The sequence below is a fragment of the Pygocentrus nattereri genome, chromosome 3 (assembly GCF_015220715.1).
Source record: "Pygocentrus nattereri isolate fPygNat1 chromosome 3, fPygNat1.pri, whole genome shotgun sequence".
Lineage (NCBI taxonomy): Eukaryota > Metazoa > Chordata > Actinopteri > Characiformes > Serrasalmidae > Pygocentrus > Pygocentrus nattereri.
The window spans coordinates 40,625,125-40,649,891 of NC_051213.1; the positions used below are offsets into that span (position 1 = coordinate 40,625,125).

Genomic DNA, 24,767 nt, shown 5'->3' on the forward strand with positions numbered 1-24,767 from the left:
AATAAAACTGCATTACACAGCACAGTAATCAGCCTGTGTTATTATTGTTAGACTACTCATCTCAGTGCACCTAGGAAGTTAGATTCCCTGTAATCTTTGAGGCTGAATTCTTGCTGCTGTGGTACTGATGTGACTCGTCTTTACAGTAGCTTTTATTCATATTATACCACATTTACACCTTGTGTATTCCAGCTGGAGTGGATTTAAACTACAACAACCCTACTGATAATCTTTATCTGTACATGATCATTTCACTCAGTAACGTTTATTCATATTATACCACCTTTAGACCTGACAATACAGGGGGAACATCTATAACCAGAGGCTGGGGAAAATGGTTCCCCCTTGTATATTCCAGCTAGAGTGGATTTAAACTACAACAATGATGTATATATGAAATTCCATCCTCAGAATTCACAATAAAAAATTCATGATTTTTTAAGACCGTGTGAACCCTGTACATCTTTGAGCATGAATCCTTTTTATATAAGGTGCAAGCAGGGGCCTGAACCCTGATTTATGGACCCAGATTTATTGTTGTCAATGAAATGAAATTGAATTTATGTTCAATAGTGGGCAATACACAAATAAAAACTACAGCAATTCAACGTTTCAGATTCAGACACTTAAGGCCAGAGTTAGGCTAAGTTTCAAGTATGATTTCATTCAGAGAGGCTTGGTTTTAGAAATAAATCTGTTTATTTTCAAAAGCAACAACAACAGAGTTCAGTTTTCATGCAGGTTTGGAGATTAACAGCACACAAATAACTCTGCCCTTTCACTACCACCCTGTACAGTTCTGTATTTTGCTAGAATAAAACCACAACCCAACTTCTATGAAAAAAAAACAACAGTAATAACTAGATGTACATTTCTGAAGGGAATTGCAAGAGTGCTTGAAAAGAGCTGCATGTGTGTGTGTGTGTTTGTTTCTGTGTAGGTGAACACCACCTCCTTAGGTATGTGTCTGTGTGTGTCTGTATGGTGTGTGTGAGAGGGAGAGATGTATGTGTTTGAGGGGGGAGGGGGGTCATTCAAATTAACTGTTATTCTGTTATTATACAGCTCTTAGTGGAGAAGCCTTGTTTGAGTCCGATTTGCACCCTCTGAACAAACAGTCATAACTCAGGAAATGTTTACTCTATTGCTTAACCGGATAGATGGTGTGAGTTAAGACCCCTTGAGGATTATTTTGGTGTAATGTGTGTACTGAGAGAAAATGTCTGAGTTATGACAAGTTAAACACAGGGAAAATCTTGAAGTAAGCGGATTCTGATTTTGAGAAATTTACAGGGGAGTGAATGGGGCAGTATTCTGTGCCTAGTGCCAAACAAATGCTCATAACTCCAAAGCTAATTGATAAAACGTTGAGATATTTTGGGGTTTCAGAAAGAACAAGTTTCTCTACCATTTAAAACTGAAATGGAGTTTCTAGGTGAAAGTTTAAGGATTTTAAAGAAGATTCCCTGTGAGACAGCTGTGTCCGTGAGACTGTGAGTGGCCTGCTGTGATATCATCAATGTCAGTTAGAATTTGAAGTCTGAACATTCCACCATTCATTCTTATGGGAGGTTTTTAATTTTTAAACTTAATTTTATTAAAAACTACCAGTCCGGTCAACTCCAAAAATACATTGCACAAGTCACAGCACCAAGACCTTCAAAACGCCGTTTGAACGGAGTCTGTACATTAAGCGGTTCAGGCTGTATTAATCGCAGAAAAGTGTGGAAGAAGTATGAGAGATAACAATAGAGTGCTTTTTCAAGCACTCTAATGATAAACACGCAATTTATGCATATCATTTTAAACAATGCAAGTTTATTGCACTTTCTGTTTTTTATTCTTTTTGGGTGGTTTTCTGATGGAGAAGTGTTGTGAAACCACCTTCTCTGTATTTCTCACTCTTTTGCTTGTAGGGGACAGAAGAGCCTCCTTATCAGCTGCTGGAAAATATAAAAACATTCATAAAGTTCAGTCTTCTGAAAAAGTGCCTTTTTAATTTTTTTAATCAACCATAATAATTCACAAAATATAATCAAAGTGACAAAATGCTATCTGCAAATCAATCATGTCCTGCTGAACTTACACAGCATGCTTGCTGACTGGGTGATTTGCTCTGCTGAGAGTTCTCTCCCTGTTTTGGGTCTCCATACAGATAAGCAGGTGAGACGAGCTGTGGTGTTCACCTGGCTCAGTAGACATACCACCTCTGGGCTCTAGGGGCAATACAAAGACATGTATTGCACAAAGATAAATACATGTACTTAGTGGTCAACCAACACTTCAACTGATTAACATATTGGATTAATGTTTGGATTTTGGAAAACTGTAAAAAAAAAAAAAAAAAGAATCTTGACTACTGTCTGACTAATTCTGTCTACCGTGTTTACTGATGTAATAAAACAGAATGATACATTTCTCATCGTTAGGAAATTAATGAGTCAGTCTGGACTGCAGGAAGGCCAGTCTAGCACTAAATATACAGTCCTGCTGTTGTAACACATGCAGAACCTTCCACATGGCAGACGTCATCTATAAAGCAGCATGTTGCTCCAAAATCTGCTCAGTGTTAATGGTGCCTTCTCAGATGTACAAGTTACCCACTAATACGCCATTCTATAGCTTACAGAGGTTACATCTATTCCATGCTATGAACATTTAGAAATGGTTAATCAGGGAAATAAACATGGACATGAACATTATCAGGGTTGCCAACTGAACGTGTGAATAATTTCAAAGGGCTGTGATCAATGTATATTTATTTTAAAAGTGTGTTTTTGTTCATAGGAGTTCACCTGTTTTCATCCAGTGTACCTGCAGCTGTACTGTGAATCAAAAGACCCAAGCACTGGCATGTTGGAAGAAGCTGTAATTTCCAGTTTACACAAATTTGAAACCTTGAAACTTGTCACTTTGCATTGGAGAATCCCAGATCATATTTATTCAATATTCATTTATTGCATGTTATTGCATGATTATTTTTTATAGTAATGTTTTAATGTAGATCACTGTAAAATGTATGAAACAATACCAAGACTGATTTTATCTGTTAAATAAAATGTTTAGTTGGTAACATTTCTGAGTGCAGGACTCACTGTCATAGTTGAGAAGCACATTAGATTAAATATGCTTTTGTTTTGTGTGAACGGATTCATTTGTTTATGATTCATCTGAGTTTTTCTTTATCTTTCATTCTGTCTTTTGACTGATTGATTTATGGCACCCGTCGCTGGACTTAAAATAAACTACTATCACAGCATCGCAGCTTCCTGGTGGGTGGTTTATGATGTGTGTAGGCTAACATCTGTGGGGCAAAGCTATAAAATTTACCTCCAAATTGAACTTCCACAGCTTGATGAATCCATCATTAGATGCTGTGACCAGCACACACAACTCATCAATCAAAAAGCTGTCCATTGCTTTTACCCTACAAAATAAATAAATAAATGATATTCAATAATCAATTCACTGTTCAATTCACAGTTCACTGCAACAACTGGTACATTATACATTAGCAACAGTATTTATGTAGTTACACATGTACCACAAATTAACAACAGCATCTGAAAGTGTGTGGAATATGCACATACAGTCGTGGATACATACATGCGCAAAAGTTTTGAGTAGCTCTGGTCAAATTCTCTACATAAAACACACAAAACAAGCACTTCATAATTACAGAGTTTGTTCATTGTAGAGGATGTGTTAACTTATTCCCTCTTAGAAATTCAACTAAACATATAATTTGATCAGAAGTGTCAAGCGTACAACCTACAGGCAAATGAAATAATGCCCTAAGGGTCAAGCATTCAGACTTTAACATTCTATGCCCCCATGCACTTGCCACGTATTGAGAACATTGACTTACATATGATGATTTATATATGATACCTTATTTTTATAATTGCCATGTTGAGCTTTCCAACCTAATAAGACTATCCCAACCTACTGCAAAGGCTGGCTGGGGTAGTCGTGGGGTAGTCCTGTTGCCTCAGCTCCAGCTCTCTCTCTCTCTCTCTCTCAGCAGTGAGCACCACTAGGCCTTGCTGCCCTACTTTTTATCTGTCTGTCTGCTACCCGTTTTAGTGTTGACCAGTGAAAACACAAACAAAGCTAAATATACTAGACCAAAGCTGTTTGTGCTTTTAGGCATTGTGAAAGCACAAACTGAAAATGAATGTAGGACTGAGAAAAGCAGATATCACAGCAAGAGCTGGAGAAATGTTTCACTGCAAACTGGCAGCTGACTTGAAATTGTAAAGAGAGTGCCCTGACCTCTGGATGCACACATTATACACATGATGACAGCTCATATTTGCTGGTGTTTTACATGCAGCTCCTCTAATTCCTTACATCTCTTTGCATTTTCCCTCCATTCTTTTAGCTGTTATTGGCCGCTGTTTGAATCAATCATTGAATATGTCTCTGACCTTCTCACACTACAGGACCAGTGAATGTTTTGAGTCATAAAAACCCTGCTAACAGGGTCTGGAATTAACACTCGCTTAAGCAACAGCTGCATGACTTATTTCTGGACAGCACTAGCACTTAGCTAAGGGCTAAGGTTTGAAATACTGCAGCTGTGTATCTGCAAGTCTCCTGCTGCAGGCTTGGCAACAAAAAAATAATAAAATCAGTCCCAAGGGGCTCCCACACAGTCTACATTTTTGCTCCAACTTACAATACACAGGGGAAAAAACAAAAAAATATGAGAGCCTATGGGAAGCCCTGAGGATTTGCTTGAGAACCACAAGCATAGAAGACAATATAAAATCTGCTTCCAGATAGTTTCAGGAAGATGAGATTAACAATGTCTGTAATATCTTCACTTATAAATTCACCAATGTGCCTTTTGCAAACTATTAAACAGCAATATTTTAACAGAAACATTTAAATTCCCTTTGTGAATAGCTTTCAAATAACAAATTTATATTGTGTGCTACAAATTTACAGTGACTCATTTTACATTTGTATGTATTGAAAGATATACAATGACACAGCCATGAAGCAGTAAACCATGTAAACTGAGAGTGGACACACCAAGTGCTGAAGCATATAACATGTAAAATCATATCCTCTGTTCCATCACTCACTACCTACTTCCAAACAGCCTCTATATGTAAGCTCAACACAAATACTGTGTCTCGGGAGCTTCAGGAAACAGGCTTCCATCTCTGAACAGGTGCAAAGAAGCCCAAGATCAGTATGTGCAAAGCCAAACGTAAGCTGGAGTGGAGTAAAGCATGCAGACACTGGATTCTGGAGCAGTCGAAATGAGTTCTCTGGAGTGATGAACCATGCTTCACTATCTTGCAGTTGGAGTGACTTATCTAGATTTGACAGATGCCAGGAGAACGCTACCTACTGGCATGCACAGTGCCAAAACCAATGCTTGGCGAGGGAGATATAATGATCTAGGGCTATTTTTGTGGGGTTTGGGCTAGGCCCTTTAGTTCCAATGAGGGGTGCTGTTAATGCGACATCATACAAATACATTTTAGACAATTATATGGTTCTAACTTTTTAGCAACAGTTTAGGGAAGGCCCCATTTCATATTACAGCATTAATGTCAAAGTGAGGCCCATAAAGACACTCTAGTGGCCTGTACAAAGCCCTGACCTCAACCCCATTAAACACCTTTGGGATGAAATGCAATGCTATGCTGACTGCAAGCCAGGCCTCCTCATCCAACATCACTGTCTGATATCACAAGTCATTGGGAAAAATTCCCATATTGACCTAATGGGAAAAAAAAGCTCATGCAGGTGTGATTTCTAATAACTGCCTTACATCTGGTGTGGCATGAAGTCAACTAACATCTGACACCTGCAAACAGATATTCCAGCCCAAGATAACTGGACTACATTCCACAGTTCTTCTGCATTCCCGAGTTTTGCATCAAAAACAGCATTTTTGACACCACTACACAAATTCTCAATCGCCCTGAGGTCTGGGGATTGTGCTGGCCACTTCATAACATCAATCTTGTTGGTCTGGAACCACGATGTTGCCCACTTGCTGGTGTGTTTGGTGTCTTTGTCCTGCTGAAACAACCATTTCAACAGCATTTCTCCTTCAGCATAAGGTAACATGACCTCCTCTAGTATTCTGATATATTCAAACTGGTACATGGTGCCTGATATGCGATAAATGGGCCCGTGTCCAAAGTATGAGAAACAGTCCCAAACCATTATGCTTGCACCTCCATGTTTTACAGTCTTTACAGTGTACTATGGATTGAATTCAGTGTTTATGGGTTGTCTCACAAACTGCCTATGGCCTTTAGACCCAGGAAGAACAATCTTGCTCTCATCTGTCCATAGAATGTTGCAGCACTGCTCTTTAGGCCAGTCAATATGTTCTTTAGCAAACTAACCTTTTCAACAATGGTACTTCCATGAGAGTTTCTTGCAAATAGTTTGGCTTCACGTAGGTCGTCTTCTGATTGCTGCAGTACTCACAGACAACTGAAGATCTTTGATTTACCTAGAGGTGATCATTGGATGCTTCTTTGCCATTCTTGTTATTCTATGACCTATACGGATGGTAGTATTTCTTTTCCTAAAACGTGTTTTGGGCTTTGTCTGCCATTTTAAAGCATTTGTGATCATTTTTGCTGAGCAGCAAATTATTTTCTGTGCTTCTTTATATGTTTTACCCTTTCCAATCAACTTCTTGATCAAAGTTCTTTCTCCTTTGGTACAATGTCAGGAATGACCCATTTTACTCACTGAGCAAGGGCTAAAACCAGCAGGTATAACATTTGCTGCCCACCTTTTTTAAATAAGGGCCATAAATGACCCCTGTTTCTTCACAGAATGAATGACCTCACTAATTGAATGCCACACTGCTATTAATTTGAACACACCCCTTTCATTAAATGAGTCAATTACACCCAATTAGCAGCGTGCATGTCATGACTTGATTCTGTTGGTTGCCCATTACTCGGCTGAACCTAGTCATGATCCCCCATGTTGTATTATCTTTTCTGCCAAAATCAGTAAATAAACAAATAAGTGATGTTACACTGCTAATATTTTGCACATAACTGTAACTGTTCATCATTAGCTTTTCTAAGGCAAGTTCATATGACTGTTTGAGAACACAGTACTTTTATTTGCTCACCCCCACAAAGCACATATAGTAATGTTTCAAAAGTTTATTTGCAAGTGGTATTGAAGAGTTCTAAACACTTGCATGTGCAAGTCTCTCAAATAGTCTCCCCCAGGTCCCCCTCGGCTTGCTCATTAGAAGCCTGGACCCAGATTTCTATAAAGGCCACAAAAATGTCTCTTGCAATAAGTAAATAAAACTGAACTAAATAAAGTTTGTCTTACAAATGTCAGACTACAATGGCTAAAGTGTACTATGTACTGTACACTACTGCATACTGGTAGTTAGTGTGTATAGAGGACTAGCACAAAACGGATTTTTCTTACTTGACATATTACTACATACATTTGTGAATTAACAAACAGATTTTGTTCATTTAAAACAGATCCTGCCTATAAGTATTTTTTATTTTTTTTACAGAGCAAAAACTAAAATATTTGAGAATAACAAAATTAACTCACCTGTTCTCATGAGCTCTGAACTCACAAATGCACTTTTCAGAGAGCAGATCGTATACCTTCACATATTCGTCATCTCCTGCCACAGCCAGCAGTGTATTCTGAAAAAGATTTAAAACAAAAAAAAAGATGAGACCATCAGCTAGATCAGGGGTCAGGTTTTCTTTCCAATTTATATTACTAAAAACTAATCAATAGTTCAGACTGACTAAACTACAAAAAAATACAAAATCTCACATAAGACCTGAAGAATACTTTGCTTAACAACTTTGCGAGTTGTGGCATGAACAACATAGAACAGTTTGCTTTCCATTTCAGCGCCCACATTAACAAGTAAGACATTCCACACTAAATCTACAGACTTGAAACACAAAAACTGCAGAGCTTAAACACATACAATATGCTCTTCTATGACAATTCTTTGAATAAAGCAAAGTAACTGATTTAACTAATTGGTTTGGAAAAAGGACATCTGTACAACTGGCTTACAAGCCAGATTAAATGATTAAAATTACAAATTAAATTCAATGTAGTCCTGCTGTACAGATGCTTAGTGATGCAATGATCAATGTGTACAAGCTGTAGCAGTCACACTTCTTACATCACACAGAGGTAGTATATGTGGAAGATTCCTTATAATGACACTCCATGCATAAACCAGAAAACAGATTACAAACGCACCTTGTTTGAAATTCTCTCTTCATGAACCCAATCCAGATATTAATCACAAATCTCCACAGCCATTTGCCCTAATTACTACCTAAAGGCTCTTATTCAGACCTCCTATCAAATTTAAAAATTGGTGTACTACTGGTATTAGTGATTCAAGCACTACAATAGGCCTCTCAGGCAAATATCTGTTTCCCCATTAGTATCAGAAGTTATTGAATAAGGTTGAAAATATATTTCCAGCATTGGAAATATTTTTCATCACTAAGAGGACCAATTAATGTAGTACAGTTATGTATCTTTTAGAATGCCAGCCCTTAATGATACTCAAACTCATTTTAAACTACATTTTGAACTACATATGGCCATTACCTTTTCCTCTGGAGTAGGAAAAACCCAAAAATCAAGCTACAAGCACCATATTCTAAAGGTGGACTGCAACCTACTATCTAGATGCACAATTTCTACATAGATATGGCTTCACACAAAAATTACTGATGGTCTAGAGCAGTATGAGATGAAGCATCACAGGTTACACTTTTTCTCTGATCAATAGCTACACTAAAACTAAATTAGAAACCCTCTACTTAATGGGCACAAATCTACTCTTTTTAAGACATCAGTAGTTGTCTCTCTCAGTAGTTTTTGAAAATGTACTATTATTTTTTTTAAAAACTTTCCTCCATTTTTGAGATTAAACATAAAAACAGCAGCATTATGAAAGTACAGTCTACTTAGGAGCATAGCCACAGTATCACAGGCCTACTCAATCAAATGGAGAAAGAATATTTATTATGCCACATTTCTGGAATAATGAAATTATTGTTCCTTAACAAGCAGCTTGTTGTTACGCCAGAGTAACGAGCTCGGCTCACTCGCTGCACAGCCAGCAGTTTGTTCTCCAGCTTCTTACACAGACCAACTGACAGTTTGGGAATTTAGTGTAGGCTCATCTTCAGAGTCTGACCAAACCGGCTGTGTCCGTTAAAAGCGTCCATTTCCTGTTTGTGCGTACAGTAAGAAGTAAAAAAGTTCAAATATCTTGAGCGTCTCAAAGTCGTTGCTTAGCACATAAGTGATTAGTGATAGGCTACATTAGTGATAAGAAATTAAAGCTGTATTTTGTTACCTATATATACACATAGTACAACTGGCATGAGAAAATTCACTTTTAACCAACATGCTGATAGTACCATATCATGTAGATAACACTTTTAAAAATCAGCATTTACCAGCCCAAATCATCAACATTAGATTGTTGTCTCATTCATTGTATAAGTAGCTGTCTTTCCTGTTAGCTGCGGTTTGGTAGCCTTTTATAACGCATGTTTAATGTGTGCTTTTTCATTAAGCAGTAAAGACAGAGCATAATAGACATGGAGAGATAGGTTTAAATCTGCATTTTCAGCCTGAAAAGCATGTAAATAAATAGTTAAATTATTAATAAAATATTGTTAAACAAGGTTGGAGTCAAATGAGTTTACGGAATAGCAGTTCATGGAAGAAAGAAGTGACTGGGACAGAACAAAGGAAAAGACAAGGTACACAACAATCATGGATAAGTAAAAAGGAGCTGATTTTGTTAAAACAAAAAAAAAACTAAAGAAGAAACTTACAGTTGGTGCAACGCTAGCAGTTATTTTATCCACTATGAGATGCAGATCACATTTCAGCAAAACTGACCTTATTAAAATTTTGATCCTAGCTACAGCCCTGGAAGTAATTAACACAAACATTAATCTTGATCTCAGGATTTGGTTGTTAGGTGATGTGAGATTATTACGTGTTTAAAGTATTTTGCGCTGCTAGCTGGTACAGCTCCCAAGAAATTTATATTAGTGAGTTGAAAATCTGAATACTTATCTCCTATTAGGCAGTGGCTAAATGAGTTTGTGTCCTACAGCCCTTCTGAGAAAATGCCATATAGTGTTAAGGGGAAGGCCAAAGTATAGGGGGCTTTTATGGACCTCTTACTTTCAATAAAAATACAATACCTTAAAGTAATCTTTTCCACCTAATTTATGTGTATCTTTTGGTGGGAGTGTTTACATTTACATTATATGGGGGAAAAATTTCAATATACAATATTGAGAAAAGTTTTGAGGTGGTAAGTTTTGAAAAAAAAGTGATATATATGAAACGTGTGAAAGACGCGAACATCCCTTTCCCTACTTTATCTCTTTTTTTTGTTCCCCCTCTTCCAATACCTTATCGGAGAATGGGAAAAAAAAAAAAGAAATACAAGCACTGCATCACACGTATCATTGTGTCACATTTAGAATTTCCTGTGTACATAAACACTTCTGTTATATTTTAATATTCATAGTTTCAATTAAACCATTTTGCCCTTTTACTTTCTGCTCAGTTATGATCTAACCCCTACTTTGACTTAAAAGTACTTCTTTATGCTAAATGGACTGTACTGTTGACAGAGTATAACAATCCATGTGATGGATGGGAGCATTTAGAAGACATCTGTAACAGAGCTCTGTTTTTATACAAGCTCATAAGAAACAAACTACTTTTTTGACAAAAAGAAGTTGTTGTTACTGTATTTATGCACATTTGCATCTAAACTAATGATGTGTGTGTTTTTCTACTGGCACAGTTACTGCCCGGATAAACCGTTTGCATAGTTGGGGACTCATTGACATCAATGTACAGTATCTTGAGATGTTGCACTGTTGCCCTGCCACTCTCACATGCTCATTCAGGATTGTTTACAGTCGCTCTTCTGGCTCTCCCTTTTAGCCAAGCAGTTATAACTAGGCCAGAGTCTACTTGTACTCTATTTATCATACGTATTGTGCCCACCACATATCAGTCCCAGACACTGTACACCAGCCTTTCAGCATACCGAGATTCTTAGCTTTTCATGTTAACACGACTTCATGGCCAGCATGGATTAATTCTCATTCTTAATCTTTTAGGTAACATTTGTTAAACCTTTGTAAAATTTGTCACTGATTCTATTAGTTAATCTGAAACATTCCTTCAATGAGTCTCTATAGTAATAATCTTTTTAAACTTTGTATTTTGAAACAGATTTGCTATCCAGTATTGGCCACACAACAATGGTTTCTCAAGTCTCAATTACAATCAAAGTTTCTTCCTCATGCTCTTTCCTTTTCACTATTGCCTTTGGCTTTAATTCATGATGATAAAATACACTGTTAGAAATAAAGGTACCATGCAGGTACATGATTCATTCAGCAAGGTACCACCACAGTGACAAAAAGGGTACTGCCCCAGTGAGTGTCATACCTTTTTTTCTGAGTGTAGCACGCAAAATATTTCTTAAAAATGTACCTCCTTACCTATTTTTTTACTCTCAGAGAGCCTTTTAGACTTTGTTTTAGTTAAGTCGTTACATGTGAAGTTGCGTGTGTTTGCACAAATGTGATAACCTGTTGAAATTATTTGTCTTTGTTTTTATCCATTCTTTTAATTATGTTAACTTTATCATGTTCCTGTAATCCTGAAAAAAAGTTCTTCATTAAATTGTATAATCTACTTTATTTTTAAAGTGCAATATATTATAAAAATGTGTGGTCTTCTCCTTTTAGTTTTTGGGGTATAGTCACAAAAAGTATTCTTATAAGAAAAAAATGATTACTCACTCATTCTTTAAAATTTTCTTTATGCTGTGGTATAAACAATGTGCTCTGCAATGCTGCACTTCTACTTTAGAAGAACATGCATCTTAGCAATTAAAAGAAATTGCAATACTTCACATCTAGGACAGACACATTCTCACAAGTCAGCATCTGTTACATTAATTTTAGAAAAGAAAAAATAAAATCAAAACATACCTTCAAAAACTTGATGGATGAAATCCTCTTTTGATAGGTAAGGGTGCCTGTAATGCTAGCAGACTCCAGGCTGTAGATGTCCAATTTATCATGCATAACTACAACATATTTATCCCCAACCGGTGACCACAGCACTAACTGCGCATCTGATTTTAAAAAAAGAGATTGCATATTACAATTAAAGTGATTAGAAAGACAATGTAAAAACAATGCTCTCTTATATAACATTTCTTACCTTGCTTTATGTTCTTGACAAAAGCTGACCTTCCATCTATTAGATTCCATGTTCTAAATGAAAAATGACAGCTGATTCATTTAACAATTCAAAATAAAATAAAATAAAAACAGAAAGCAGCAATTATTAAGTTCTGTTTGAAAAAGTACAAAAAAAAAAACAATATTTACTGTTTTACCTTTTGAGTCTTTTTTTTTTTTTTTTTTAATATATATATGGTCAATCTAAATTTTATGCCTGCAACGATTTTCAAAAAAGTTGGGACAGAAGCATGTTTTACCACTGTGTTACATCACCTACATCATGACTTAATAATTGTTTGGAGCCCAAAGACACAAACTGACCCAGTTCTAAAAGTAAATTGTTTTGGCATTAATCTGTTATACATCTTATATCCAGCTATGCAACTGGTATGATGACTCATCTTTTGAGTTTAACCAGAGACAGTTCTGGTGTAATGCTGGGTTTGCAGATCAGACACATGCGAATATAAATGAACCTGGCAGATTTATTCAAACAGAGATAAACAGGGTAAACACCAGACCAGATCAATAACCAGAATAGCCAGACAAAAATACACAAGCATAGACTAAATGAGTCCGAATGAGTCCGAACGAGAACCAGGAAGCGTGACATCTGAACTGCAGGTGGGTCAGGTAATCTCCGATTATGCTGCCATACTGTTGTGAAGTGAAGAGGTGGCTTGTTTTTGTCATGTTAATATCAGTACAGACATCCCTGAAAAAGACTGTCTAGAAGGCAGCATATATTGCTCCAAAATGTGTTCAGTGTTAACAGCGATGTTTAATAACGTTCAGCCAGCATTTGCACCAGTGTGGAGTGTGGGCTGACTGGACAACACCCTTGATGCGCTCTAGCTACCTTTAACTACCAGCTTACGAGCACCCTCTGTTGGTCTAGCATAACATGCTAACATGCACAGACAGGATTCAATGATATGGACATAAATATACTTCACCTGTACTGAAACCACAAAAAAAAAAAAAACTAAAAAACAACACCTGAACCCAAAAGGACTAGTGCAAACAGCAGTGCTAGCAACAACAGTTAACGTCATTAATCCTCAGGATCCTCAGACAGGTAAAAACAACGTTATCAAGGCGAAGCAGCAGTCTACAGACAATTTTAGGCTAAGTGGCTCAGAATACATTTGTGGCTCAAACTTAGTAACAGCTGCTCGATTTGTAAAACACAAAATGCTGTGCCTTTTACCAAATGTCAACTTTAAATAGTCACTCAGATGGCGTTTCTTGTACAGCAGCCTTAACAAGAAACCATGAGGTCAAAGAATTTTATGGCTAATGCTTTTGACGTTGTGCATTTGCAGTGTGAGGAGGAAACAAAGGGGCTTCTCAAAACCAACTGCATTACAGCACAAAACTGGCTAAAGTAAAAAATGGGTCATCTGGTTAAATTCATGAAACAGATGGGGTGTCTTTCAAAAAGCTGAACAGGGACACATCAAGTTATTGAAGCTACCTTAATGAGAAAGGTCTGACAGAAATGTCTCATGCTATTGCAAGGACAATTGTGGAAGATTGTTGACAAAGTCACATGCTTTCCTTAGTGCTTGAGTCTACAGACATAAGCTACATGAAGCAACTCATAACATATGTAAAGGTACAAAGATGACAAGAAAATTGTTCAGAAACTCAAATTGTAGATGAAAAGCAGGCATCATTTTTGACGATGTAAAGCAACTGCTGACCAAAAAAATTACGTCAATGGTGCTACTATTATGACAGGATGCAGCCAAAGATGAAAAAACTCAAATTTTAACTAAAATTTGGTAGAAGAGCATTGCTTAGCCCACTGTCTTGTTCTTGCAGCTAGTGACACACAGAGATTTCAGCATAATTTGATGTCAGTTTTTGTATTTCTTAGTAATTCTGCTGTCAGAAGTAACAAGCTACACGAACTGCAGAAACAACTGGATAAGCTAAACCTGAATCTTACCCAGCCACTGGCAATGAGATGGCCCTCAATTCAGAATGCTGTGTAGATCAGTGAAAACCCTTAGAGATGTCCCCAACACTCAGGACTCTGGCAAAGCCAAAGGTCTACTAAACAGCTGTCAGACAATTTTACTGTGGCCCTCAGTTTCTCAAAACATGTTCATACAGAAGATCTGGACTTCTGCCCAGTTCTCCACAAAAATAATAGCCCACCTGGCCCTGCAAAGAGGAATTCTTCAGCTCTTTCCATAGTAACAAATTTAAAAGAGACAAGCATTTTGCATCCAAGCCTTACATCACCAAGCGTAAATGCAAAGCGTTGTATGCAGTGGTGTAAAGCACCGCCACTGGACTTTTGAACAGTAGAGACGTGTTCTCTGGAGTGACGAATCACGCTTCTCTGTCTGGCAATCCGATGAATGAGTTTGATGGTTGCCAGGAGAATGGTAATTGTCTGATTGTATTGTCCCATGGGTAAAATTTGGTGGGGGGTTGTGGTGTGGGGTTGTTTTTCAGAAGTTGGGCTCAGCCCCTTAGTTCCAGTGAAAGGAACTCTTAATGCTACAGCAGACCAAGAGATTTTGGATAAATTCATGGTCCCAACTTTGTGGCAACAGCGGAGATGTTGAGATGGCAGCTTTCCTTTTCTAACACGAATGCGCACCAGTTAATGACCGAGTAGTTTGACTAACTGAGAACACAGTTTACAAATCATTGGGCACAGTTTATAAACTCAGAGTGTGGATTACTAAACTGCATGGATAAATTTTCCTCCTCACAATTTTTTTCTCATTAATGACCCTTGGCTCAGTACAGGAGTGCATCGAGAATTCAAAAGGAAATAAATGTGTTCCTCTACCTGTATAATTCTAATCAAAATACAAATAACTTACTATAAAGACCTAAGGGCACCTACCACTCTGTACTGTATGTGAAGGAAGTGAAAAGTTAACTATAGTCATTAAAAATACCTCAATTTCTTGTCTGTTCCAACAGAGAGTGCAAGTTTCCCAGATGGATGTACTGACAGAGAAGTTACATGGCCCCTATAACACATAAAAAAGAATCTCAGCCAAAAACACAAAAAATATAAACATCAGTAACACAGAGTGTACTGACTTAAAGACTTACATGTGTGCTTTGATTGTTTTTAAACAGTCCCATGTCTTTGTGCTCCATACACACAGAAGACCATCTTCCCCACCACTTAGTAAATGGGAGGTACCATAGAACTCCAGACACGAGACAGTACCTGCACAAACAGGGTGGGCAGACCAAACTCTTTTTAGTTAAGTAAATAACAAATATGTTTTGATTATGGAATGTAGAGCGAATTTCTGTGCAAGCATCAGGGACTTGATCTTAATTTGTAATTCACACAGAAGCATCTCTATTTTTTGTTTGTGTTTTCATGGTGTATAATAATGTAAGAATCAATGTAAGATCAATCAATGTAAGAATAACAGAGCGCTCACATGCCCACAAAACCTCTGATCAATAAACACCCACATCTAGCTGAGAGTGCATGTCTGCAACCAGACTCTGTATGTCCTTATCATAAACTGGCCTTGTGAAAAGAGCTACAGAAATTAAACTTTATGTAGTAATAACAATAATAACAACAACAACAATAACAATAATAATAATTATATACATATTATGTGACTTAAAGATCAAACCCTGATATGTCAAAAAAGGAGAAACATTCCATGGGGCTTACTTCACATGACATATGAGCTAATGACCTTTTAACAACCTCTGGCTTCACTGAGTTTATGTTCACAATATCATGAATCAAGATTTTATTTCCCTACCACTATGGTGCAACAAGGCTCCATGTTCAGTTCTTGTGTTCATGTCATAGAGCTGAACTGTTTCATCTTTGCTGCCTGTGGCAATGAACTGCTCACTAGCTGCTACTGCAGACAGGGATGCTGTATGAGCATGGTGTGTGAAGACTGGCTCTATTCTCCATTCCTGCAAAATACAATGATACATTTGAAAACTAATACATTTTCAACACACACACACACACACTTGTATTCAGGTAAGCCCATTTTATTAATTTATTGTACACATCATTCACTGTATAACCCAGATATGATACGTTTAGAGTCCTTTTGACGCCTAATCACTAGTAACCTTGAAAGAAAAAACGGCTTTGTGTAGTCACTAGATCTGCTTACAGGCTAAAGAATAAGCACTGTCTTCTGCAGTGATGCATTAGTGCCTGGATATACGGGTATACTGTGCTTGGTAAGGGATGCCGACATTTACAATGAAAGCATTTGAAGCTGGTCTAGTGGTCTAGCTGGTTTAATAATTTATGTAAATGTAGTTAAATATATTACAGCCAATATAACTAATAAAGAATACTGTACACACTCATTTACACAGTGCATTTATTCATGTATCAAAGGGAAAGTGCAATATTCATTACAGAATTAAGAGACGATATAACTCACAACGAACTTAATACTAATTTGTTACAAGATTGGTCATGATCAAAATCGTGTATTAACAGGTAATTACAAGTTAATATTTTGAATGTGTGCATTGATGCAAAAATGCATATGTAAAACGAATTATCAATATTAATTAAAATACTAGATAATGAATGAGATCCTATTTATAAGAGCATACTATTGTAACAGCAATGTAATCCAATCTAACCGATTCAGGTTATAATTTGTTGAACACAGCACCCCTCCCCCTCCCCCACCCCCCCCACCCCATATACACACACACACACACACACACACACACACACACACCAACAACAACAACGAGGTATCAAATATTATATCAAAAACAAAAACATCGCATCGACAAAATCGCATTTTTAAATTTAGTTTCGGAAAACGAAAGGCAGCTTACCTCTTCACTGGGGCACACTCGATAACCAAAAACTATCTGCTCGTAACTTCCAGCAACCACTTCCACTTCTCCCATGTTATAAAACGATTTACTGCACTGGACACAAAAACGTTTACATAGTATCTATATTAATACTGTATAAATATTAGCTATATGGCTTCGCCAACCAGGAAAAGAACAGTTTAAATCTAAGAACAATCTGGAAACAGCCACATGTGTACACACCGTGAGCGTGATTCCGTGCGTGAACCGAGGAAGCATTAGTCACGTTTAACTTCCGGGTCATGTTTAAAGTATGCACATCAAGCTAAAAGTCTACAGTTTAATCCACAAAATTAGTTTAGAATATTTTTTTAAGAGCACAAAATAAAATACTTAAATAATAATAAAAATGCTTGAGAGCTGTGATAGCTGACAGTCTTTTACTTATAACAATACATCATTTTTTTTTCAAAGGATTTGAACTAGTGTCCATCATCCCGTTGTCCAGGTATTAAAATGGCCAGTCAAGTTCTTGCTCTATCCTTGTGCCTCCCTCTGTCTCACGCCAATGGTTCCAGTAAAGTAGTGTGTGGATTAAGACATAGTCTATGTCGGCACAGCCAAAGTTAGGTTACATTATGCCAAGGTAAAGGTTCCCTGTTTCTCAAAAGCAATCTGCAACTGTTTTAAGCATCACTTAGCCTACAGAAAACAAAGTGAATAAACGACAGATAGTGTTACAAAATGCTAGAACAAATAGCAGGCTAGAACATTTGTATACTGAGCATTATAGAAAATGCAAAGAAATTGTAAAGACAAACAAAATAAACCAAAGACATCTATCAAACTGTTTTAAAAATGAGAGAAAACCATAATAAAACACATATTGGGTGCTTGCTGTTTTTCTCTGTAGTATTTACGTAGATACAGCCAATCGATAAGAAAATCATGAATTCTGTCAAATTGAGGCTTGCGGATATAATGCTGTGCTAGAGGATATGACATAATATCAAACAGCACAAAAAGAAATGTATGCTACCAAATGCTGTGTATGTGTGTGTGTGTGTGTGTATGTGTGTTTGTGAGCGTGTAAGGTATGAGTACCTGATTCTTGGTAGTCATGCTTCAGGTAAAGTGGATCCATCTTAAATGTTGCACTGATGTCAGTTCTGTGCTTCACCCTAATCAAAATTTAATTTCCATCAAAAACGTGTCTGTTTTAGAAGCTGATTTACTGAAAAGCAGCAAAGTCCAGTAAAACGGCAAAGAACATGTGTTGGGACCACATACTTGGACAAGAAAAAGGATATGCTGTCTTAAATTAGCTTACATTGATCCTGTCCACTAATCTGCCCCACTGGTTAAGCCTTCAAGAGGTGGACCGAAGGCCTCCCAACATTTTGACCACTAGAATTGTTTTATTATCTTTAGTCGGCGACGTGATCTTATACCCATATAATGAACTCCAGGTCTAAAAGGGATTTCTCTATTAGAAGAATGAATGGAGTTCAATAATTGTCTCTTTGGCATCCTGTGATAATGAATTGGCCTCATTAGACACATGGCAGCCTCCTTGAAAAATTGTGCCAAGTAGCACGCTTTCCCAGTGTGGTTGTGTATTTCAATGTACAGTGAGGGCAGATGAAAAAAAGTCAGAACAAAAAAAAAACAAAACAGGCATCCCTCTTGAGTTACGATGCAGTTATCTGTTCTTTATCTGACACTAACTGAAGCATGATTTTTCTGTTCTGTTCATACTTGATTTGAAAAGCTTGCAAACACCTTCACTTTGGCTAATTCAGTACAGATTCAGCATAATATTACTACTTACACCTTTAGGTTATCAGAATATCCTCATTATTTTGACGTTGATAACATTTTCTGAGGACATTTTCTCCAAACATCACCAGCTTCTTGTTCGAATTTAACTTTAAATGGTGCAGCAGTTACGTTCTGGCGCCTGAGGTGTTATAATAACTGTTGTGCCATTTAAGGTGGAAGGGGAAAATTCAAACAAATAGCTGCTGAAAAAAGTTCAATTCAGCAACGTAGTTTTAATTGCTTGCAGTATTTTTTTTTTTTTAATCAAAATAGTCTGGGTTTTATTTGAACGCCATTTCTATAAGATATTTGAATGCCACTTCTATAAGATTGCACAAATCGCCAGAACACAGCCATAGCCTGCCTTACTTTTGTGTAGCTTATTAACATCACATTGGTACATAGTAACTTTAGCCTGCATGTAGAAATATTATTATTAGTACCAACTTGTACATAAGTTGTTGTTGAGCAGTTAAAGAGAGGTGCAGCAATGTTGTGTGTGCTGTATTGTGTGGGGTAAAATGTGGGTCTGGAGTCTCTACCACTAGTGGACTGTATAGCAGTAGAAAAGACCTGACCGCTACCTGCTGCATTTGTCAGCTCTGAGTGGCGATTATTCTCTGCTATTGCGTTAATAACAGGGCACCTTTCTGAAGTGGTATGCCTGGAAATGGTCAGCCTAGCCACCCTCTAACTAGTACCCCATTTTTTTCACAGCAGAAAATGTAATTTCAACAAAGGAAAGTTTTAAGCAAATCAACTTAGAAATTACTCATTCAAAAATATATATTGTTAAACCTTGTTCTCTTTGGATGTCATGTCTGCATAAACATGATCTTTGACAATAAGCTTTGTACAACAGTCTACAGTTGTAAAATCCTGTCTTTTCCTGCTTCATCTTTCATTGTTTCCTTCTTTGTCTGCATTTATCTTCCCATTTGCATTTTATTCAATGTTCTTCTGTTGTTTTGGTCTGTCTCCCTCCAGTCACGTCCCACCGTTGTGTAGTCTGTAGACCCACCCTCTCATTAGCCCTGAGGTGCTTCTCACATGCTTTTTTGTCTATTTATTCTCCTTGATCCGGTCTGTTCCTTGCTTGGTGTTGTTTGTAGTACGTTTGTAATCTGTTTTGATGATTTGTAGATTGAGTAGTTAGTCGTGTGTATTTTGTTCTCTGATCTTTGCTTTGGTGGATCTTTCAATATTTGTGCTTGTCTCATTTTGCCTTTCTTTTGGTTCTGGTTCTTTCTAGTGATGGCACACCGGAGCTTTCTGAAGCACTGAAGCTTTCCTCCTAACTGAATCATTAAAAAGTTAATTACTCAAAGCTTCCTCACACAGGGCACATTAGTGGCATCTGGTGGCCAAACCCACAAAGCGCTTTTTTACCTGTTGGACAAGTGATTTTTGTTACAGATGTTAAACCTGTTTTATCCATCCATCCATCCATCCATCCATCCATCCATCCATCCATCCATCCATCCATTTTCTAAGCCGCTTCTCCGTCAGGGTTGCTGGGTAAACCTGTTTTAATGCATTAAAAACACATTTGTTGTTACAATATAACAAGTGATGAAACTAAATTTGCGCCTTCAAAATTTTATTGCTGTGCTATGTACAAATTTCCAGGGTTGAACAGAATGCTTAGAAAAAGTAGACTTAATAATGATGGCTAAATAATAGTGATTTCTATTATAGTGCATTAAACAGTAATGTATTCAGAATCAATTTAGATATGAGGACACACAGAAAACAGAGAACATCTTAAGGCATATTGGTAAACATATTCCTTTGTAACTATTATTACATTCACACTGTTGCTGGTGGGCACTTATTTTCATGTATTTTTATGTTAATTTCTAAGTTCTAAAATTTATTGATAAACTCCACAGCAGGGCTTTTGATAATCTACTTATATTTATCATAGCCAAAAGTCCAGTGCCTATTTTTCCATTGGCAAGGTTCGTATGGACTTGTATGTATAACGCATTTAACATGTGACAGAATTTTGTGCTCATGGATGTGAAAGCAGTGCTTGCGGACAGATCAGTAAAAGTGCTTTTACAGTGGACAGGGATCATTTTATTTAATGGTGGGCGGTCGTGATTGTGGACATGAACATGTATTATTCTGTTTTTGCTCAGGAATTTGTTTTTTCTGGGGCTCAATGAAGCTTCGGATGTCAGTGGTCCCAAAAGTGTCTGGCTGCAGACATGCACTCTCAGCCTGTCACGCACCTCCAGCCTATTGATGATGTCAGTGCCGCTCTGCTACGACAGTGTTTTTGTCGGTTTTATGAACAAAAACAGCAAACCTGCTGGGCAAAAAAAGTTACACTGAATGTATATTAATGTTGTATCATAGTGATAATAAAGTAATTGAATATGGAAACTTTCAAAATAAAAGCTACCACAATGATAAGATTACATGCACTCAATAAACCGATAACTGCAGAAAATCACATTTTGTCAGTTGGATCAACACATTTACATGCACTAGAGCAATCAGATAATGGAAAACTCCGGGTTTACATGAGTCAGGCAATAATCAGATTTCTGTTTTACCACCAGCCAATAGATTCACAGAAGAAGATGTGACGTAAACGTAATGTAAATTTCAAACTTCATACCCTGGCTTTTTTGAATATCGCCCCACTTTGCCTGAAAATATGAATTTACATAATTTAGAAGATGAACAGAATATTAAAATATTCATCCATCCATCCATCCATCCATCCATCCATCTTCTAAGCCGCTTCTCCCTCAGGGTCGCGGGTTCAAATATTCAAAGATAATTTGCATATAAGCATATAACAATGAGGATGAGGTCTGCAGTTCAAACTCAAATACACCATGCAAACAAACAAAGAAAGTGCAAAAAGGAAATTCAGGTGTGAGTACTGAGCTTTCTTTAGCTGAGCTGCAGGATAATGTTATTCGTGTTCTTACAGCTAAGATCAACAAAACAGCAGATCAAACTGACGAAGCAGTGAAATACACACAGAATGCAAATTAAAGGACTAAAGAAATCTTTGGATTACTGCTATCAAGAGGTAGTTGAACTCAAAAAAGAAAATGCAGCCACAAAATCTGAAAACAAACAGCTGCACAAGACAGTTGTTGAGATGCAAAAACGAGTGAATGAATTGGACAAATACAGCCGGAGATACAATCTGTGAATGCATGGTGTTACTCAGGGATGGGGGAGTAGTTAAGTAGCATGCTACTTTTTGTAGCTAGTAGCTGTAGTCGCTACAGCTGCATGAAATGTAGCTAATAGCTGTAGTGCCTACAAATTTTTGTGTAGCTATAGCGAAAATCTTCACTACAATTCAGCTACAGGCCTCAGGGAATCCATGCAAAACCTGAGCCATAGAACGCGCTCATCAAACGCGGGATCGCAACAGACATGTTAAGAAGACCCATTTAGTCCTTTCAACAAAAATAAAACCTTGGGAGTCACATTTTATGTCTGTTTTACCATCTTGGCTAGTATATAGTATATCTCAGTATGTGCTGATAGTACAAGCTAAAAATATAACTCTGACTTACTTTGCTCTGCTTTGACCTTTAGCTCAGCTGTAGCCGCTTTTCTCGCATCTCATAAACTTTTCCATGAGTTTCTTATAAAATGTCTCTCAACGTACAACTTTTTACAAGTTTGAAGTCGTTCAAATTGTCCCATTCCACTTTAAATGTTCTGCTGCTATTTAAGGTGGAACGTGAAAATTCGAACGAGAAGCTGAAGAATGAGAAGCGACTTCAGCTTTGCAACTTAAACAGATTAAACGTATGTGGAAATCAGCTGGAGTGATTATAAATGCAAATAAGTCCATTCATCTCCAAATTATCGACGGTCTTCTCAAATCTCTCTTTGCCGTTTCATTATCTGCATTGCTGTGTGTCCAGCAGTCTGCACTGATCTTCAAAGTTAAAGGTTGGTGAATTAGCAGCTCTACATTAACTCCAGTATTTAAGGCGATTTTACAGCAAAATAGGATTATGTTATTTTACTTAAAAATCTAGTTCTGCTGTGGAGCTGCAACAGAACAGTGGAGAGATTATTCAGGCCTGATTCTCACCCCAGACAGAGCCAGAGTCACTGATGAGAAGGCTAAAGTTTGAGACAAAAGTGTTGCTGAAATTTAACAAAGACTCTGAATGTCTGTATATACACTGATCTGGCATAACATGATGACCACCTCCTTGTTTCTATGCTCATTGTCCATTTTATCAGCTCCACTCATTATATAGGTGCTCTTTGTAGATTGTAGAATTACAGACTATATTCCATCTGTTTCTCTGCATACTTTGTTAGTCCCCTTTTACCCATGGACCCTCACAGAGCTGGTACTATTTGGGTGGTGGATCAATTTAAAGACTGCAGAAACAGTGATGTTGTAGTGGTGTGTTAGCGTGTGTTGTGCTGGTACAATTGGATCAGGTTTTAAAACACTGTATCCACTCACTGTGCACCTCTATTAGACGCACCTGTGTTGTCGGTTCACCCTGTAGATGTAAAGTCAGAGACGACAGCTCATCTGCTGCTGCACAGTTTGTGTTGGTCATCGTCTCCTAGAGTGAGAGCTGTGTCTGTTTACTCTGCATTAAGTCAGACTCGTTCAGTGTTAGTGTTGGCATCTCTGATATTTGCAGATGATGTTGTTGCGGCTTGGGGTCCCCAGGAATGAGCTAGAGGAAGCTGCGGGGAACAGGGTCATCTGGGAGTCTCTGCTCTCTCAACTGCTACCGTGACCCTATCTGGACTAAGTGATTAACAATGATGATGATGCAGTTCACACTATCAGTTGGGCTTGTTTGGTGTGTCATGAGGAGGTTCACAAACATTCTGACAATTGCACTTTGAAAGTAGCTAAAAAGTAATGCACTACTATTCAAAATATAGTTAAAAAGTAGTCACTACTCTTTCTGGAAAAGTAGCTAAATTGTAGCTAGCTACAAATTTGTAGAAAGCTAACTACTAAAACCCTGGTGTTACAGAAGAAAAGGAAGAAAATATGAAAGCTAAAATAAAAGACATTTGCCAAGCTGCCCTGCCAAATGGTGAGGGAGACATGGTCATGTTTACGGTGGATGTGGTTCATAGACTGGGAAAAGCCAAAAAAGAAAGCCCAAGTCAGAAGACATGTCTAGTGATCATCAGATTCCTGTCAATGTCAGCGAGAAATGTAGTGTGGAAAAGCCCCAGAAAGAATGCATTCCTCAAGAACAGTCACCTTCACAGTCACCCTTAGATAAAGGCAGCAGATCCAGGGGTCCATGGACACAGGGAATTATATTAAACTGAGACGCTGGTGCTGTCGTCCCGCTGCTCGCACGCGGTCACTCAAGTTTGTGGACGGTGGAGCACAGGGATGCCGAACTGTTTCAGAGTGCTGCCGTGTCTGTGTGTCCTTCTGGTTCTCTCCTTTTAGTTAAGCTGTCATAGTCAGATCTGCCGGAGACGTTAGCCACACTCTGTAAATGTTTACATTCCCTGTTTATGTACAAACGGATAGAATAAAACTAATTCCATTTACCTGCTTTTTTTCCGAGTATACAATTCACCCATATGTCTGGCTGGACACTGAAGGACGACTGACTGCTGAGCCCTCCTGCTACCCACTTCAGACCAGCTGCCCACGCCCCAGCTACCACCACCTACCTTGGACGAGCTGCCCACCCCACGCTGATATTCTCATAGACTCCTAGTTATTCCTAATACCAATATTACTGCTATTAATATTAGTAGTATAATCACTTGTAGATAGTCTAACCAGAGGAGGATGGGTCCCCCCTGGTGAGCCTGGTTCCTCCCAAGGTT

General features: G+C 37.7%; 2 protein-coding genes across 5 annotated transcripts in view; one reads left to right on the forward strand and one right to left on the reverse strand.

Annotated features, from left to right (window-relative positions):
• Positions 1-2,998, forward strand: part of LOC108438275 (CDK5 and ABL1 enzyme substrate 1-like) — a 33,595-nt gene extending 30,597 nt beyond the window's left edge. The window contains exon 9 of the mRNA XM_037536710.1: positions 2,788-2,998. The gene's annotated coding sequence lies outside the window, so the exon portion shown is untranslated. The remainder of the gene's footprint in view (positions 1-2,787) is intronic.
• Positions 1,799-18,289, reverse strand: pak1ip1 (PAK1 interacting protein 1). 4 transcript variants are annotated; one of them, XM_017715970.2, is made up of 11 exons: positions 18,228-18,289; positions 17,142-17,237; positions 16,079-16,241; positions 15,396-15,516; positions 15,236-15,310; positions 12,289-12,341; positions 12,054-12,199; positions 7,576-7,673; positions 3,331-3,427; positions 2,087-2,216; positions 1,799-1,943 (listed from the first exon to the last, which is right to left on the reverse strand). In XM_017715970.2, exons 1-11 carry the CDS (start codon positions 18,243-18,245, stop codon positions 1,819-1,821), a joined length of 1,122 nt encoding a protein of 373 aa, XP_017571459.1. In that variant the 5' UTR covers positions 18,246-18,289; the 3' UTR covers positions 1,799-1,818. The 4 variants fall into 4 exon arrangements, with proteins under 4 accessions (XP_017571459.1, XP_037392606.1, XP_017571462.2 ...); XM_037536709.1 differs by lacking the exon at positions 18,228-18,289 and adding an exon at positions 17,367-17,435 and having other exon boundaries at positions 1,799-1,940; XM_017715973.2 differs by lacking the exon at positions 18,228-18,289 and adding an exon at positions 17,367-17,435.
• Positions 18,290-24,767: the final 6,478 nt, after the last annotated feature.

Excerpts from the sequence above, each read along its gene's own strand:
- pak1ip1 (XM_017715973.2), bottom strand. The coding sequence starts at position 17,402 with ATGCTTCCTCGGTTCACGCACGGAATCACGCTCACG. Across the intron at positions 12,200-12,288 it reads TGTCAAGAACATAAAGCAAG|ATGCGCAGTTAGTGCTGTGG; the intron begins GTAAGAAATGTT and ends TTTTAAAATCAG. Across the intron at positions 2,217-3,330 it reads TGTGGAAGTTCAATTTGGAG|AGCCCAGAGGTGGTATGTCT; the intron begins GTAAATTTTATA and ends TATTGCCCCTAG.